The following is a 20,485-nucleotide window of genomic DNA, read 5'->3' on the forward strand; positions in this document are numbered from 1 at the left end:
CACCTTATTATAGATGCGACGAATAACCGGCTTACAGGCTTAAATGAGAGTATCAATAACGCTCTCAGAAAAACCTCTCCTGGCTAGGACTAAGTGTTCAATCTCCACGCAGTCAGCCTCAGAGAATCTAGATTTTGATGAACAAAAAGGACCTTGTCCCAGCAGAGAGGAAAAGATAACATCCCCACTAGATGCACGAACCACATCCTTCGTGGCCACGATGGAGCAATCAGTATCACTGACACCTGCTCCTGTTTGATGCAAGCTACTACACGAGGAAGGAGTGGTAACAGTGGGAAAAGTTAGATTAGACTGAACCTTCAAGGCACTGCTAATGCATCTATTAGATCCGACTGAGGATCCCTGGACCTCAACCCATATCTGGGTAGCTTGGTATTGAGACGAGACACCATGAGATCTATCTCCGGCGTCCCCCACCTGTTGCATATCTCCGCAAACACTTTGGGATGGAGAGACCATTCACCCGGATGAAAGGATGGTCTGCTGAGAAAATATGCTTTCCAGTTGTCCACACCCGGAATGTGGATCACCGACAGCGAACAGCTGTGGGCCTTAGCCCACTCCAGAATCCGAGATTCTTCCCTCATTGCTAGGGAGCTTCTCGTTCCCCCCTGATGGTTGATGTAATCCACCAAGGTTATGTTGTCCCATTGGAATCTCATAAACTGGGTCGAATTCAGAAGGGGCCAAGCCTTCAGAGCATTGAAGATCGCTCAATGTTCCAAGATGTTGATTGGGAGGAGGGATTCCTCTCTAATCCACAGGCCCTGTGTCTTCCTGGCACCCCCAAACAGCTCCCCATCCTGAGAGACTCGCATCTGTAGTCACAATCTCCCAGGATGGTCTCAAGAAGGCTGTCCCTTGGGACAGGTGATCTGGACAAAGCCACCAGGAGAGCAATTCTCTCGACCGGCTGTCCAGAAAATCTATTGAGACAGATCTGAATGATTGCCGTTCCACTGTCTCAACATGCACAGCTGAAGAGGTCTGTGATGGAACCTGGCAAAGGGGATGATGTCCATGCAGGACACCATGAGTCCAATTACCTCCATACACCACACCACAAATGGTCTGAAGGAGGTCTGGAGGGCAAGACAATTAGAAGTTAGCTTGTAACGTCTCTGGTCTGTAAGAAATATCCTCACAGATATGGAATCTATTATCGTACCCAGGAACTTCACCCTGGTACTGGGAATAAGAGAACTAATTTCTAAGTTTATCTTCCATCCATGAGATTGAAGAAGAGAAAGAGCTTTTGAATGGTCCTCTGCCAGACGACAGGAAGGTGTTTGAACCAAAATATCACCTAAGTATGGTGCCACTGCAATCCCTCTGGTTCTGGCCACTGTGAGAAGAGCCCCCAGAACCTTCGTAAAAACTCTTAAAGCAGTAGCCAGACCAAACAGAAGTGCAATGAAGTGGTAGTGCTGGTCCATGAACGCAAATCTTAGGAACTTGAAGTGTTCCTTGAGTATAGGGATGTGAAAGTATGCATCTCTCAGGTCTATCATGGTCATAAATTGTCCTTTCTGAACTAAAGGAAGAATGGACCTTATTGCCTCCATCTTGAATGAGGGGACAGCCAGAAATTTGTTTAAACACTTTAAGTCCAGAATTGGACGAAACATACTCTCCTTCTTTGGGACCACAAACAGGATTGAGTAGTATCCCAGACCTCTCTCTGCTGGAGGTACTGGTACAATGACCCCCAAGGGGGACAGATCCCTCACACACCCTAGAAAAGCCTCTCTCTTTTCTGACCTTGAAGACAAGTTTGATAAGAGAATTCTGCCTCTGGGAGGATGAGACTTGAAACCTATCCTGTATCCCTGAGCGATGACCTCCAATACCCACGGGTCTTGCATGTCCCCAGACCAAGCTTCTGAAAAGAGTGACAGTCTGCCCCCTACCAGATCCAAAGCAGGATCGGGGGCCGCCCCTTCATGCAGACTTTGACTCAGCGGGCTTCTTATTCTGCTTGGATTTATTCCAGGACTGAGGAGGTTTTCAAGTTCATTTGGACTGCTCCGGCTTTGCAGAGGGCTGCTGGTGTTGGGATTTGTCTGAACGAAAGGAGCGAAAATTAGGACCTTGTCCCTTAGGCTTGTTCTTCTTATCCTGAGGTAAAAAGGCACCTTTTCTTCTAGTAACTGTGGATATGATAGAGTCCGGGCCTGGACCAAAAATAATCTTTCCCTTGAATGGGAGAGAAAGAAGTCTAGTCTTCGAAGTCATGTCCGCAGACCAAGATTTCAGCCAGAGTGCCCCACAGGCTAGCACAAAAAAAAAACCTGAAGCCTTGACGTTCAGGCGAATAATCTGCATATTTGCATCACAATTAAAAAAATTAGCTACCCTTAAGGCCCTAATTCTTTCCAGGATCGTGTTGAGGGGGCCCTCCACCTCGATCAACTCAGATAAGGAGTCAGACCAGTAGGTAACCGCTCCAGCAACCGCATCAACAGTCGCTGCCGGTTGGAACAAATATTTCAACTCCAACTGAGAGTCCGGAACCGGGAACAATTTCTTAAAGGAAGAAGAAGGGGAAAAAGAAGAACCAAATCTTTTCCATTCATTCTTAATAATTTTCACCATCTTTATGGGAACTGGGAAAGTCTGTGGTATAATTTAGGAATGCAAGGTTCCTCAAGTAATTTAGGTTCTGGAACCTCTAAAGTAGCCAACATCTCCTTTAGCAGAAAGCGTAAGTGTTCAATCCTAAATCTAAAGTCTGGTTCCTCCGCAGCTGGAGGCTTAGAGGCAGCAGATTTCGACCCAGAAAGAGCATCCTCTGAATTATCAGAGGCATCTTCATCATCGGATAATCTTGTATCAGATAAATCCAATAAGCTAGTAGATGACCCCTGGGAAGGATAGCAATATTTAACCTTTCTCTTGCACTGAGCAGTGCGAGGTAAAGCACTAAAGGCCGCAGACACTGCCATCTGTAACTGTTCAGTAAAGTGTGGCGGTAAAAGGACCGCTCCAGATGGAGGAATAGGAGTGCTATGGGAAGCTGCATATGTGTTAAGAGATGACTGTAGGGTGTGCACCTCTTGGGACAGAGACTCCTCAGAGGTAGAAGGCTCAGTAGTACTAAACATATTAGCTTTCTTTGATAAGATTACTTTATCAAAGGCATGTGGAACATAATTGAGCAGGTGGGTATACCGTGACCTCCCCACAATATAGACAGGCATTAGCTTTAGGTAAAGAGGGAGTACCCTCTAAAGTATCAGAGTCATCCATAGCTTGCGCTTATAAAAAGGACTAAAACAAAGATAAATGGCACCTTTATACCCCCAATGGCTAGGGCACTCACCACCTCCCATGACCCAGGCCCAAGAGAGAAACTGCTTTGTTTCTAGGAAGAAAGAAATAACTGTGACCACACCCGGTCACATGGTGCACCATGCAGGACTGCCCCTGCTCCACTAAAAGCGTGCCAAGCCTAACTGGCTGCGCAGCGCTCCAAAGTGAAAGTAAAACCTGTACGTTCCAACATCTGTCTGAGCCACATCTCACACATGTCACAGCATAAACACGATATTAAACATATGTGATTAATCCCTCCTGGAGACATTAACCCTGAATTCCATTCAGATAAAAGGAGTCACACTGTGACACTGTCTTCTTGTGTTATCATACGTGTATAAAAAATGAAACGATCTACCAAAATCTATGCTGTGGAACAGAAACACAGCCTCTCAAGTTTGACAGTCTTGTAGCATCGCTACTGACATGGACTTGAGTGATAGAAGCAGGCAGTGAAACTTGTCAACACTGATTGCTTCGGAGTTGTTAATATGAGTCTGGATGGGTTCGCAGAAAGACTCTCCCTGCATCGCCAGACTCAACATTCGCCAATGCTCTCACTGAGAGGCTGACAAGACTACCTAAAACTCTAGTCCCATTTCGAAGAGTACTAACCTCCATAAGGAACTACTCCGTATCTTCTGACACATCTCTGCCAACCTCCTGTGACGAAAGGCAAAGAATGACTGGGGAATGAGGGAAGTGAGGAAGGTAATTAAGCCTTTGGCTGGGGTGTCTTTGCCCGCTCCTGTTGGCCAGGTTCAGTATTCCCACAAGTAAGGAATGAAGCCGTGTACTCTCCTCATATTAAGATGGAAAAATAACCATCAATTTATTAACAATTTTATAAAATAATATACTCTATAGACACCGGTGTCCGAAAAATGATGGCATAGCTTTAAATACTCCAATATGGAAAACAGTTTGTTAAAACTGAGAATATCATACCTATTTGTCAACACACAAATATAGCTTAAGTTCCTGTTGCAAAAATAAAAAAAACATATCTAATATGAAACTATTAAATATCTAAAATAAATTATATGATCTAAAATAGAATAAAAAGCTGTTGAAAGTCTTAGATAAAAATAATGAGATATTCTCAATGTTGCAGTAATAACTGCAACATTCTAAAGTACAAAACTTTGAGAAATGCGCATTTTTGGAGGAGCTACTCCAGACTTGTTAACCGAGTGGACAGCGCTTGCCACAGTCATTTTGTTAGTTACATAATAAAAAAAATTACAGTTAAAGGGGATATAATTAAAGCATATTAAAATTAAACATTTTATATTAAAATTGTGTCCATTTAAGTTAAAAATACCAAGATTACACTACTCTATGTAAGTATGAAAAAAAATATCTTCCCATCTATTTAACATAATATTTTAAAATAAGTTAACTTCTAAGTATGCTCATTAATTAGATGAATATATATATATATAAATGCACACGCATATTATATGTAGACAGCTGATAGTTAACAACATTGACCCTACAAACAAAGAACACAAGTGAGATGACACTGCTATAGTATAGCTGTGTTATTTTAGGAAAGTAATTTACCCCAGGTAAGGCAAGATGACAAGACTAGAGATGAGAACGATAATTCTTAAGACAGAGCTGGGTGCCAAAACAAACGTCTTCTTTAGTGTCATCAGCCAGCCAGTTAGATGTGCTCGTACAGTAACTGCGTTAATGAGAAATAGAACAAGGTGATTCATTTATAGGCTGAACAAAAAAAAAAACATTTCTTATGCGTCTTTAAAATGAAATAGAAAATACACACCTAGATTACGAGTTTTGCGTTTGAGGCTATGCGGTGCTAACGAGCAGTTTTGTCTCACCGCTCACTTACCTTCAACTCTGGTATTACAGGTTTTTATAAACCCGGCGTTATAAGGCAAGAAGTGAGCATTGAGCAAAATTTTGCTCCTTACCGCACTCCAATACCAGCGCTGCTTAAGTCAGCGGTGAGCTGGTCGTATGTGCTCGTGCATGATTATCGCATATGAATCAACGGGGAGAGCCGGCTGAAAAAAAGTCTAACACCTGCAAAGAAGCAGCGTAAAACTCCTTAACGCAGCCCCATTGATTCCTATGGGAAAACACATTTTATGTTTACACCTAACACCCGAACATGAACCCCGAGTCTAAACACCCCTAATCTTACACTTATTAACCCCTAACCTGCCGCCCCGGACATTGCCAAAACCTGCATTATATTTTTTAACCCCTAATCTGCCGCCGCCACCTACATTATACTTATGAACCCCTAATCTGCTGCCCCCAACATCATCGACACCTACATTTATACCTCTATTTATTAACCCCTAATCTGCTGCCCCCAATGTCGCCGCAACCTACCTACACTTATTAACCCCTAATCTGCTGCCAGCAACGTCGTCGCCACTATAAAAAACATATTAACCCCTAAACCACCGCACTCCCGCCTCACAAACATTAGTTAAATATTATTAACCCCTAATCTGCCTTCCCTAACATCGCCGCCACCTACCTACATTTATTAACCCCTAATATGCCGCCCCAACGTCGCCACCATGATACTAAATGTATTAACCCCTAAACCTAAGTCTAACCCTAACACCCCCTAACTTAAATATAATTACAATAAATCTAAAGAAAACTTACTAATAATAACTAAATACTTACCTATAAAATAAACCCTAAGATAGCTACAATATAACAGTTACATTGTATGTAGCTTAGGGTTTATTTTTATTTTACAGGCAAGTTTGTATTTATTTTAACTAGGTAGAATAGTTACTAAATAGTTATTAACTATTTAATAACTACCTAGCTAAAATAAATACAAATTGACCTGTAAAATAAAACCTAACCTAAGTTACACTAACACCTACTATAATTAAATAAATTAACTAAATTAACAACAATTTAATACATTAAATTAAAATTAGCTAAAGTACAACCCCCCACTAAATTACAGAAAATATTAAACAAATTACAAGATTTTTAAACTAATTACACCTAATCTAATAGCCCTATCAAAATAAAAAAGCCCCCCCAAAATAAAAAAAAATTAAACTAAACTATCAATAGCCCTTAAAAGGGCCTTTTGCTGGGCATTGCCCCAAAGAAATCAGCTCTATTACCTGAAAAAAAAAATACAAACAACCCTCCAACAGAAAAAAACCCACCACCCACACAACCAACACCCCAAATAAAATACTAACTAAAAAAACCTAAGCCCCCCATTCCCCAGAAAAGGGCATTTGGATGGGCATTGTCCTTAAAAGGGCAGTTAGCTCTTTTCTGGCCCAAAGTCCCTAACCTAAAAATAAAACCCACCCAATACACCCTTAAAAAAACCTAACACTAACCCCCTGAAGATCAACTTACAGTTCTGAAGGCCGGACATCCATCCTCAAGGAAGTAGCAGAAGTCTTCATCCAACCGGGCCAAAGTCCTCAACGAAGCCTGGAGAAGTCTTCATCCAAGCCGGGTGAAGTGGTCCTCCAGACGGGCAGAAGTCTTCATCCAGACGGCATCTTCTATCTTCATCCATCCAACGTGGAGCGGCTCCATCTTCAAGACATCCGACGCGGAGCATACTCTTCATCCGGAGTCTTCTTACTGAATGAAGGTTCCTTTAAGTGACGTCATCTAAGATGGCGTCCCTTAGATTCCAATTGGCTGATAGAATTCTATTAGCCAATCGGAATTAAGGTAGAAAAAATCCTATTGGCTGATGCAATCAGCCTATAGGATTGAAGTTCAATCCTATTGGCTGATCCAATCAGCCAATAGGACTGAGCTCGCATTCTATTGGCTGATTTGAACAGCCAATAGAATGTGAGCTCAATCCTATTGGCTAATTGCATCAGCAAATAGGATTTTTTCTACCTTAATTCTATCAGCCAATCGGAATCTAAGGAATGCCATCTTGGATGACGTCACTTAAAGAAACCTTCATTCGTCTTTAGTCGTCGGAAGAAGAGGATGCTCCACGTCGGATGTCTTGAAGATGGAGCCGCTCCGCGTCGGATGGATGAAGATAGAAGATGCCGTCTGGTTGAAGACTTCTGCCCGTCTGGAGGACCACTTCGCCTGGCTTGGATGAAGACTTCTCCCGGCTTCGTTGAGGACTTCGGCCCGGTTGGATGAAGACTTCTGCCGCTTCCTTGAGGATGGATGTCCGGTCTTCAGAACTGTAAGTCGATCTTCAGGGGGTTAGTGTTAGGTTTTTTTAAGGGTGTATTGGGTGGGTTTTATTTTTAGGTTAGGGACTTTGGGCCGCAAAAGAGCTAACTGCCCTTTTAAGGGCAATGCCCCTCAAAAGGCCCTTTTAAGGGCTATTGATAGTTTAGTTTAGGCTAGGGTTTTTTTTATTTGGGGGGGGCTTTTTTATTTTCATAGGGCTATTAGATTAGATGTAATTAGTTTAAAAATCTTGTAATTTGTTTATTATTTTCTGTAATTTAGTGTTTGTTTGTTTTTTGTACTTAAGCTAATTTAATTTAATGTTTTTAATTGTTGTTAATTTAGTTAATTTATTTAATTATAGTGTAGTGTTAGGTGTTAGTGTAACTTAGGTTAGGTTTTATTTTACAGGTCAATTTGTATTTATTTTAGCTAGGTAGTTATTAAATAGTTAATAACTATTTAGTAACTATTCTACCTAGTTAAAATAAAAACAAACTTGCCTGTAAAATAAAAATAATCCCTAAGCTAGATACAATGTAACTAATAGTTATGTTGTAGCTAACTTAGGGTTTATTTTATAGGTAAGTATTTAGTTTTGAATAGGAATTATTTAGTTATTAATAGTAAGTTTTCTTTAGATTTATTGTAATTATATTTAAGTTAGGGGGTGTTCGGGTTAGACTTAGGTTTAGGGGATAATACATTTAGTATAGTGGCGGTGACGTTGGTGCGGCAGATTAGGGGTTAATAAATGTAGGTAGGTGGCGGCGATGTTAGGGACGGAAGATTAGGGGATAATAATATTTAACTAATGTTTGCGAGGCGGGAGTGCGGCGGTTTAGGGGTTAATAGGTTTATTATAGTTGCAGCGACATTGGGGGCGGCAGATTAGGGGTTAATAAATATAATGTAGGTGTCGGCGATGTTGGGGGCAGCAGATTAGGGGTTCATAAATATAATGTAGGTGGCGGCGGTGTCCGGAGCGGCAGATTAGGGGTTAAAAATTTTACTACTGACTTTTAAATGCGTTAGGACTCTTGACAGGGTAGGGTGTATCGCTCACTTTTTGGCCTCCCAGGACAGACTCGTAATACCGGCGCTATGGAAGTCCCATAGAAAAAAGACTTTATGAAGTTTACGTAAGTCGTTTTGCGGTAAGGCCAAAAAAGTGTGCGGTGACCCTAAACCTTCAAGACTCATAATAGCAGCGGTAGTGAAAAAGCAGCGTTAGGACCTCTTAACCCTGCTTTTTTACCCTAACGCACAACTCATAATCTAGCCGACAGACAGCAAACCAAATTACAACAATATGATGTTTTTAAAGACTTATTTTCATGTCTGCAAATGTAAATATGTACAGTTTATGGATACCTACAACACTATACCTATATATATATATATATATATATATATATATATATATATTACACATTATTTTATATTAATGTGATACAACTGAATATGTTCCAAATGATGATAAATACATACACAAATATATTAATGCACAATGTATTTTATTACACAAACTGTTGTCTATGATGTTATCTACAATGACTAAAGACAGTAAAATGTTTAATGGTTATAACACATTAAAGAGATGCTGAACCCAGTTTTATTTTCATGATTGAGATAGAGCCTGCAATTTTAAACAACTTTCTAATTTACTCCTATTATTACATTTAGCCACTAATCAGCAAGCGCTACCCAGGTGCTGAAACAAAGATGGGCCGACTCGTAAGCTTACATTTCTGCTTTTTCAAATAAAAATACCAAGAGAACAAAGAAAAATTGATAATAGGAGTAAATTAGAAAGTTGCTTAAAAGCACATGCTCCATCTGAACCACAAAAGAAAAAATGTTGGTTCAGTATCCCTTTAAAGGTACCGTCAAGTGTTTTTTCAATATGTGCATTGTATCTATCAGCAATTAAGCACTGAATTGCAGGAGGATACAAAATAAATGGTTTAAAATAATTTGAAACTGTCATTGTGTTAGCAAAATGTTCATAGTTTATATATATACCCTGCTAAAGAGCCTCTTTTTATTGTGGCCAATAAGAAACAGATATAAGTGAACTCCTAGCACTTAGCAACCAGTCACGGCTTAGAATGCTGCAAGATCAGGATACATGAGGGAGCAGTGAGGAAAAAAATATTTCAGCATTGAATTAAAGGAATGTGGGCAAAATTAATATTGAAAATAGTATCACAAAGTTTATATTTTTTTACTACACATAATAGTTTTATGAAGAATAACATTTTGGTTTTAACATCCCCTATAAAGGTTTAAACATTAAAACATTGACAATGAGATTGACCATGGACTTCAGTGCATAAGAAATGTTTATCTTATTTCTGTGACTTTCAAATGTCAAAAGAGTAAGTCACCTATACGAAGTGTGGTGGAATACTGTGGCATTCAGAAGTTGCTGAAATTATGTTTTAGCAGAGACCAAAGCTCCAAGCATCAATAGTGCAAACAATTGCACACTCCTACAAATTAGTGCAGGTATTTTATGCACTACAATCTCCCTTTAAACTTATTTCACTCGTATCTATCACTTGTATCTAAAATCTACCAAAACTTAAAGGATACTAAACCCAATTTTTTTCTTTCATGATTCAGAAAGAGCATGCAATTTTAAGCAACTTTCTAATTTACTCCTATTATCAAATTTTCTTTGTTCTCTTGGTATCTTTATTTGAATGTAAGCTTAAAAGCCGGCCCATTTTTGGTTTAGCACCTGGCTCTTGCTGATTGGTGGCTACGTTTAGACACCAATCAGCAGGCGCTACCCAGATGCTGAACCAAAAATGGGCTGGCTCCTAACTTTACATTTATGCTTTTCAAATAAAGATAACAAGAGATAGAAGAAAATTTGATAATAAGAGTAAATTAGAAAGTTGCTTAAAATTGCATGCTCTATCTGAATAAGAAAATTGGGTTTAGTGTCCCTTTAAGTAAAAAAATAATAATAAAACACATAATTTACTTCATCTTAAAAAAATTATGTATATTCGCCATTGTGGCTTTAACATTTTATGAGATTTTTTTAATTATCCTAAATTGTGTTTAGCTCTAAGTGAAGAAACTGTTTAGGATTTGCAACTGTTATAACTGTACAAATACTCGAGTAAAAAAAAAAAACAAACAAAAAAACAACATCAAGCACAAACAATAAGGGATAAGAAAATAGTAAATATACAATAGACAGTTAACAAGATAGTTTATTACCAAACACACTACAATAAAGCAATCTTGTTTATTCCCATGAAACACAGCTTATGTGCGATTATAACAGCATGCAGTATGTATAAAAGAATGAGAAAAAAATTATCTTACCTGGCACAGGAAAAAATGAAAATAGTCTCAAAGGGATCACACACAGCTCTGCAAAGGCAAAATCTACCCCAATGATATCAACTAGAATCTTCTCTGATACATTAGGCGTCCAGAACATCACAAAACAAAGCTAAAATAAAAATAAAAAAACAATTATAGCGTATTTCTCCTCCAAAAAAAAATGACATCCCTTTTCTCTAATATATATATATATATATATATATATATATATATATATATATATATATATATATTTATTTTATTTTTTCTATAAAATAGTTATTATTAAAGGAACATGGTAATGCAAAAATAAAATAATTTAACAAGTTATTTTTATTTTTGTCCTACTGTGTCCCTTTATAGTTAAAGGTACAGTGTACCTTTTTTTCTCTCCTTTAATGCTAAAGTTTGCTCATTTGCCTTTATTTTTCATGTGAAGTGGTTGAATTTGCCTGTTGTACCCCCATCTATACTGAAAATATCAGTACCTTGAAGGCCACCTCTGATTTCAGTACATTTTGACAGTTTTTCACTGCTAGACAACACTAGTTCATGTGTGCCATATAGTTAATTCTGCTTACTAAAAGAACTGAGATAAGGGGCAGTCTGTTGAAGCTTAGATACAAGGTAATTACAGAGGTAAAAAGTTTATTAATATAACATTGTGGCTTATGCAAAACTGGGGAATGGGTAATAAAGGGATTATCTATCTTTTTAAAAATAAAAATGGTGTAGACTGTCCCTTTAAACACTTCTTGCTTTTGTGTAAAATTGAGCTTGTCCTCACACTCCACAGAGAGGCCAAAAAGATAACCTATAACCTGCAAATGCTACAAATAAAGTCAAGTTTAAGCAATTTGCAACATTTTGAATACCCAGGTTACAGACTTAGGTTTGTGGCCTATATTGGGAATGACAGATACAAGACAATATTTATGCAAAACAAGAGGTATTTAATGTCCCTTTAAAGCTAACAGGTGCGCTAATTATGGTAGGGTGCAAACAGAAGAGAGGGGGATTTAAATTAAAACGGCAGTAAGAGGCAATAGAAGATGTAACAATGTTGCTTGGTATTGTACAGCTCTCAACATTACCCATTTAGGATCCAGGACTGGGAGGCTGGGGGATGAGCCAGAGAGACCCTTGAGCAGAATTGCTGCAGCCTGTGATCAGAGTCAAAATAGCCCATGGGTTAGCCCTTGGTTTTATTTTGCGAAACCAGGAAATTTGTAAAGATGTTGTTGGGACACAGAGGCAACTTTCCAAACTAAGACTTTCCCACAAAATACAGGACAGCTAGGAGCTATGATTATTGTGCTTTACAGCTTTGCGCCATCATTCATCTATTCTACAATAGAGGACCAAGCTGCGTTTTATTCAAAGCAAAGGAAAATACAGTGGTACAGCTCCTCATTGGCTGCAAAAAGTGCAACTTGTTTGTGAAACTAAAGTAAATTACATGTGGAGCAAAAATAAGCCAAACTGTCTGAGACTCTGATCACTTATTTTCATGAAACACAAGACGACAGATGTATTATTTTTAATGATTTTTTTTTTATCAAAATGGTTAGAAATACAGAATAGTTGAATGTCTATTTCAGAAAATGTACATAAATAGTTAAATTCCATCCCTAACAGCCAACTAGAAATAAATAAACAGGGATAAAAACAAAAACAAAAACAGCTTTCATAGTACACGTGGGCAATGTATTTGTCACGGTAAAAAGGAAAGTGAACTCTGTGCTGTAATTGCTGGATTCCCTGTGTAATGTGCAATGCATTTCCCTTCCTCTCATATTCTGCCTCGCCTGACGCTTTCTGCTTCTATCACACCATGACTGTGAGTACAAAACAAGGGCTGTGCAGTGTAGGATGTGCTGACGCCAGCAGAGTATATCAGCAGTTCCTGCACCCATACTGATTCAGCACACTGCTCTGCCTAGATACACAGCAGGGCATTTACTGTGTGCCAGCGCATAGCCAAGCTTGGCACAGTGAGGCAGGGATACTTATTCAGCTGATAGGGCATTTACATTGATTATAATAAAATTATGATTCAATCAATATCATCCCTCTCTCCCACCAGGTGTGTAAGTTTTCTTCTTTTTATGTAAAACCTTTATGAAATTTGCTTTATATATTTTAAATCTATTCAAATTTAAAGGAATGTGAACCCCCAAACTTTTATTTTATGATTCAGATAGAGAATACAAATTTAAACAACATTCCAATGTACTTCTATTTTCGAATTTGCTTCATTCTTTACATATCCTTTGTTGAAGAAATAGCAATGCACATGGGTAAGCCAATCACACGAGGCATATATGTGCTGCCACTAATCAGCAGCTACTGAACCTTTCTAGATATGATTTTCAACAAAGGATAGCAAGATAATGAAGCTAATTAGATAAAATAAGTAAATTGGAAAGTTATTTAAAAATTGCATGCTCTTTCTAAATTATAAAAGAAAAATATTGGGTTTCATGTCCCTTTAAAATGTAAAGAGCTTTAGGCTAGTTAAATCAAAGCAGGGATTTGATGTTCATTAGACAAGGGTGTATTACCCGAATATGACTATTTAAGTATGTTAAAAATGATAAGTACATACACATTTGTTTTTTCAATACAGGAACATATACAATAGCAACAAAGAAACAAATTACTTTAATTTCCCAGGTTTTTTATTACTTTAGGTGCTGCTCCCTGTCACTTCTTTTACTTGCTCCTGTAACTTTCCTGCAACTCACATTTATAGCTGCCCAGTCTTTTGAACTTCCATAATCTGAGAAACTCTACAAAACATGCAACCCCATATTTTCATTTTGTAATTCAGATAAAACATGCAATTTTAAACGATTTCCAATAACCTTTTATTATCTAATTTACTTAGTTCCCAAGGTAAACTGGAAAGATGTTTAAAATGGTATGATCCATCTGAATCATGTTTTATGTCCCTTTAACAAATCATAAGGGAACTTTATTTTGTATTTAGGATGGCCTAGGTTGACCCCAGGGATCCTAACATTTTACTTCTGGCTTTTAACTGTTTGAATTATTTTATAAATATTTGTGCAGACACCCTTGTTTGGCTCCAAAACTGTGTGTCTAGATCCTTAACCCTTTCATTGCCATTTTACACCCCTGTGCCCTTTTAGCTTTCTGAGCATTTAAACATCAATGTTAGTGTTTTTTTAAGGCACCCACACAAATCCATACCTTGTTTTTTAGCAGACCAATCAGTTTTAGAGAATAGTTTAGTTTGCAGAAATACACAATAATGGCAAAAAGCCACCAGATAAACACAAGCGTTGGTTTGTTTTCTCCTTTCATGTTCTATACTGTACATAGTAAACATCAACATTCATTGTTTCCGTAATATTTTAATTACACTCTTCACTTAGATTAAAAAAAGATAGAAAAGGCTGCATTCTCCATAGTAAGGCATGAACTCCTTTATTAGCTAGAAGTAGCTAATTTTACATGTGAGCATTGGGGGAGCCCTGTAAGGTTTGAACCCATCTTGTGACATACCTGAATTGGACAAGTACTAAGAGAGAGCTGATCTAGAAGTTGTACCCTCTTTACATTCCCAAAACACCAACATTTAACATTCTATGCAGGGGTGAAACTACAGGGGGTGCAGAGGGCGCAATTGCTACTGGGCCCCCAAGGGTGGGGGCCCAGCTTAAAAAAAAATATATATATATTTTTTAATAATAAAAAACGTTGACCTGCCACTGCCTGCATTGATATCATGTGAGTGTGACATGATGCTTCACTAGTGTCTCTGACTACAGGGGTTAGTGTTTCTGTTTTACCCATTGGTGTTTATGTATGTGTGTACGTATGTATGTGACTGTGTGTATTTATGCATGTATGTGTGTGTATGTTTGTGGAACCAGCAAATTACAGACCTTTTTTTACTACAGCATGGGGGGGGGGGGGGGGCAGGGAGTAAACAGTGTCAGTCTATATACAGTACGGGGGGGCTGGACCATGTCACTGACTACTGTGTTCACTTTATAAAGTACTGGGGCGGGTAGGGTCAGGCCAGCCATCTCACCGGCAGATTACAGACTGTGTCACTGACTCACTATATACAGTACTGGTGGGTTAAACAGTGTCACTATATACAGTAATAGGGGGTCAGACCATCTCACAGACTGTGAGCACAGGGTACCTCCTTTTGTCAAAATTTTGTCCTTTATCAAATTCACTTTTTTTGGGGTGGGGGCCCTTCTTAGATTCTTGCACCTGGGCCCTGTGAATTCTAGTTACGCCTCTAATTCTATGTCTGTATTAATCAATTAATCAATTACAAATATTTGTATTGCCTTATACAGAAATAAGCCTTAGTTTACAATATTAAATATGCAGACCAACCAACATTTTAATTTCACAGGAGCAGTGATCTGCAAATATTGAATGTTAGAGAGATAATTTGCTGTAAATGGCTATTTTAAGAAATATTTATATTTCTTTTACAGGTTATAAAAACTGTCCCTTTAAGATGGTTGCCAGTGTCTTTCTCACTCTATTGTGAACTAGAAGACACTGTAATGAAATGAAAACAATGTGGGTAAATCTGCCCATAATTATAGTTTTCTTTTTGTTGGAGAAAAAAAAATCTATTAATATCCAGACACTGTTGCGAGAGGCCTAGATGTGATACAATCTGCTGTGACTGCACAATATGCAGCAAGAAAAAGGGGTGGACTCTTAAACGGACATTGTCCCTTAAAGGGATATTTTCTTCCCTTTATGTGTTCCCAACTGTCCATTTTACATGCTGGAGAGTATTTAATTGATTGAAAACAGATCCGTTACCTTTACTTGCTTATTTAAATGGACTGTTGTTTGCCCTGTAGAATAAACCACCTACACTTTGTTTTCGTTCAGGATTCCGATAGAACATACCATTTTAAACAACTTTCCAATTTATTTCTATTATAAAATTTGCTTCATTCCCTTGATATCCTTTGCTGAAGGAGCAGCAATGCACTACTGAGAGCTAGCTGAACACATCAGCTAATTTCGAGACAAACGTGTGCAGGCACCAATAACCAGCTATCTCCCACTAGCGTAGGGTATGTGCATATTCTTTTCTACAATTGATATCAAGAGAACAAAGTACATTTGAAAATAGAAGTGAATTTAAAAGTGTCTTAAAGGGACATTCCAGCCAAAACTGGAATCCACATGGATGCATTTTTGTTTTGAATAGAAGCTTTTTTGAATATACATGTATTACCAAAAATGTTTCTATTTTTTTTTTAGATGTTTCAAATATGTATTTAAGTATGCACCGTGCACCAGCAGTAGTAATAGTATGGAGGTTATGTCAAACACCTTTTTATGGGTGGAGAAAGGGGCGTGTCCACCTGTCAAAAAGGTGTTTGACATAACCTCCATACTCTTACTACTACCAGCATTTGAAACAAAGGGCTTGTGCAGAGAGCCTAAGGTGGTCGTACCATCTGGTAATGACTCAATTTGTTAACTGCTGACATGATATAAGCCCCACTGGTGCTCTGAGCAGCTTCAGTATTTAAAGTGCTTGTGCACTAATATCTAGCTATACTTCAAATGCAAGTGCAGAGAAAAAAAATAACACTAAAACAGCAATAACTTTTACTAGAAGCATTTTTGTCAATACATGTATATTGCAAGTATGTTTCTATTCAAATATCCCTTTAAAATGACATGCTCTATCTGAATCATGCAAGTTTAATTTCGACTTTCCTATCCCTTTAAGATAATGAGTATTCTGAAATACACTGCATTATTCTGATTGAAATGTTGTATGGCTTTAGACAGTATTCATTTGACAGGCTCCTGTTTGTGGCCTGTATTTATTAAAGCTCTCTGGGTCTACAAGATCTAACCGGAAGCACACTAAAAAAGTATGTAATACCTCATAGTACTTAATAATGAGAATTTATACCTTTAAATTTGCTTCTCACCATGTCAGTTAAAGAGTATTGTTTTATTATAATGCATTATAACATTGGGAGACTACAAAATGAAGAATATAAAATATTACTGATGATTGATCATTCACTAAGATAGGTATAATTAAATTCACAGGCAGGGGGCGCTATTATTGAAGTTATTAAAGCTGAGTTACAATTTGTCAAAAACTTATACATTCCATACATCAAAATGAAAAGTCTTAGAATTGTTACTATTTGTGAACTACTAATACTAAACGAAATGTTTTAGAATTACGTGCAGTAACAATGTCCAACAAATATGATGGAACTACCACCATAGGAATATTTACATAGTAAATGAGATTGAAAGAATAAAAAAGTTTATAGAATCCAACCTTCATTCATCCTCTTGATCCCTGTTTATTATAAATGACCCTGCCAAGTGAACTGACAGTAATTCTTTTTAAAAGCCTCCCCATTTAACACATTCTTTTTTAAGCCAAAAATATATCTAAGCTTTTTTTACTGTCTACTTACAGAGAAAAAAAAAATTTTTTTTGTGTTGCTAGAAACTAAATTTCTTTTTTTTTTCTAGCATTAAAGTGTCACAAATCATTAAGGGACAGTAAAGTCAAAATTAAACTTTTATGATTAAGATACAGCTTAAAATTTTAATCAACTTTCTGATTCATTTATAGGATCTAATTTGCTATGTTCTCTTGGTATCCTATGTTGAAAGGCATACATAGGTAGGCTCAGAAGTAGCGTCCCTTTAAAACACCTTTGATATTATTGATAAAACTAAATTGTATGTTTTTGTTGATTTTAAAATGATCTTGATAATGCTGTCACTTTACTGACATATTGTTTTGGTTATGTGTATACAATGTATTCAGCTAGCTCCCATTAGTGCAATGTTGCTCTTTAAACAAAGGATGCCAAGAGAATCATGCAAATTTGATAACAGAAGTAAATGGTATGCTCTATCTGAATCATGTCCCTGTATATTGGAATAAACAGTACTAATAACTTTCTATAAGGACCATTACAATATTTAAAGGGCCATGATACCCAAATGTTGAAACACTTGAAAGTGATGCAGCATAGCTGTAAAAAGCTGACAGGAAAATATCACCTGAACATCTCTATGTAAAAAAGAAAGATATTTTACCTCAAAAATTCCTCAGTAGCCACCTCCCATTGTAAAGGACTTCTAAGCAGCAAATCAGTATGTCTGTCCCATGACAACGGAAGGAGCTTTCGTGCACTCTCATCTTATCTCCCTATTAAGTTTAAGGAAGTTTAGTACTTGGCAGCAGCTGAGTATAACTTTTTACACAGAACTTACTCTGCTGAGCTAAGGAGATTGTGAGGTAAAATATCTTCCTTTTTTACATAGAGATGCTCAGGTGATATTTTCCTGTATCAGTTTCAAGTGATTTAGCATATGAGTATTATGTCCCTTTAAATAAAGTAATCACATCATCTCTCAAACGCCTGCTTTTCTAGATCAAACAGACCCAATTAGGCTAACCTCAGAAATTAACCCCTCCATTCCACATATTCATTTTGTAGTCCTTTTTTACTCCCATTTACTTCCTGTGGAGCTGGACATGGCCACAGCACTGAGAGATATCAGTTATTGATGTAACTGGAGTGAATAAGGGAATCTTCTTCCTGAGCCTGTTGTGAACTGAAGCTAAATCCTTCCGGTGTAAGTACTTTAAAGCACCTTAGATTTTGGTTTTTCTTTTAATTTTGATTTTTTCTTTCAAATTTCAGCGTTTTCCTTACATTTGGAGTCCGCTCACCGCACTCAAGCTCCCTTTTGTGGGATTCGTCCCTCTCATGGATATTAACTTTATTCATTTGATTTGATTTATTTTAACCCACTGTGTACGCTGGATTGTATGTGATTGTTTTTTATTGCCTATATATCTTTTATTGCATACATTTTATCTCATTTTTTTTATACTACATTATCATTTGTTTTATTTATGGTCTTCTCCCAGAAGATTTTTTGTTTTTGTTTTTTATTATCTCTCTGATTAAATGCAATTTTATTATACGCTAATTTCTCTCATGCATTGCTATTTAAGCTGTCTTATACAGCGCTAGAGTTTTTTTCATTTTAGGATTTCCCATTGTGCAACATTGTTTTATGAGGGTGAGGGATCCTCTGTTTACACTGGTTTGCTTTTAGCATTTCTTTCTGCGCAGTTTTCAAATACTTTGTTCCTCTCTGAGCCCTTTTTGACTCCCCAAAACTGTACTCGTCATTTACAAAGGGGCAGAATTATGCTTTTTTCCTTTGCATTCATGATACTTTTTACACATTATAACACCATTTGCTTTATGAGTTGCTTCCTGGCATTGAACACTACTTTTAGTTTGTCGCCTATAAGAGCCCTTTTTCATCTCAATTTCACAAAATACTTTCACATTTAAAGGGACACTGAACCCAAATTTTTTTCTTTCGTGATTCAGATAGAGCATGCAATTTTTAAGCAACTTTCTAATTTACTCCTATTATTAAATTTTCTTCATTCTCTTGGTATCCTTAATTGAAAAGCAAGAATGTAAGTTTAGATGCTGGCCCATTTTTGGTGAACAACTTGGGTTGTTCTTGCTGATTGATGGATAAATTCACTCAGCAATAAACAAATGCTTTCCAGTGTGCTAAACCAAAAATTGGCTGGCTCCTTAGCTTAGATGCCTTCTTTTTCAAATAAAGATAGCAAGAGAACAAAGAAAAATTGATAATAGGAGTAAATTAGAAAGTTGCTTAAAATTGCATGCTCTATCTGAATCATGAAAGAAAAAAATTGGGTTCAGTGTCCCTTTAAGTATCATTTAGCATGCTCATTTTGAGTCCAAATCTTACATGCATCAGTGTTGCATCTCATTTGCCATATACTACTCCAGTTTTACACTTTTTGAAATCCTTTGCAAAGCAGTTATATCCTTCACTAACCTGATTAGGCGACAGGCCAATTCGTATTACCTTTTGATTAAAGGCTGTTCTATTTGTTTATTACCTGTGCAAGCCTACTTTGTGTTCCGGGGATTCCGTCTGGCTCTGGGATTCATCTTGGAAAACTACATTACTAATTGGCAGTGCTCCAGGGAGTTGTTCTGGCTAGTGTGTGCCATTCATACTGGACGTTTATATATATATATATATATATATATATATATATAATGTAGCAAGGGCTCAGTTAGCAATATATTCATATTATATAACTACTTACTGTTAGGGACAGTGCCATGCAGACAAATGTAAAGTTCTTGATATGCGTTTTTGATACCGGAGAGCTGGCCATCAATTTATTGCTGGGATTAGTCTGTAAAAATGTATATTTGAAGAAAAGTAAATAAATGAATAAATAAAAATACAAACATTTACAATTTAGCATCCCCTTATAAAGTTCAATATTTTATGTTATGTACATAGAGGAATAGAAGTTAAATTGTTAAAAAAAAAATGCATGAAAAGAGATTTAACATAGTAAGGATCATAGGCTGATGAAAACAACGCCTACAGTCCTATTGGTAGAGAGGGACACACCCAAACAATTGTTTTAAGTTCATGATAATGAACTGACATGAAAAACACATTGTCTTTTAAGCTAAATGTCCCTTTTTATTCAGAATAAAGCGTACACTTATTATTTCAGGATGAATTGTAA

At 37.2% G+C, this 20,485-nt stretch overlaps 1 protein-coding gene across 1 annotated transcript in view; it reads right to left on the reverse strand.

Annotated features, from left to right (window-relative positions):
• The window catches only part of ANKH (ANKH inorganic pyrophosphate transport regulator), a 259,550-nt gene that overhangs the window by 24,762 nt on the left and 214,303 nt on the right, over positions 1-20,485 (reverse strand). Inside the window, exons 8-10 of the mRNA XM_053714575.1 lie at positions 20,048-20,140; positions 10,864-10,993; positions 4,903-5,026 (exon numbers count right to left, since the gene is read on the reverse strand). Of these exons, the coding sequence (XP_053570550.1) occupies positions 4,903-5,026; positions 10,864-10,993; positions 20,048-20,140 (347 nt within the window). The remainder of the gene's footprint in view (positions 1-4,902; positions 5,027-10,863; positions 10,994-20,047; positions 20,141-20,485) is intronic.

The sequence above is a fragment of the Bombina bombina genome, chromosome 5 (assembly GCF_027579735.1).
Source record: "Bombina bombina isolate aBomBom1 chromosome 5, aBomBom1.pri, whole genome shotgun sequence".
Classification (NCBI taxonomy): domain Eukaryota; kingdom Metazoa; phylum Chordata; class Amphibia; order Anura; family Bombinatoridae; genus Bombina; species Bombina bombina.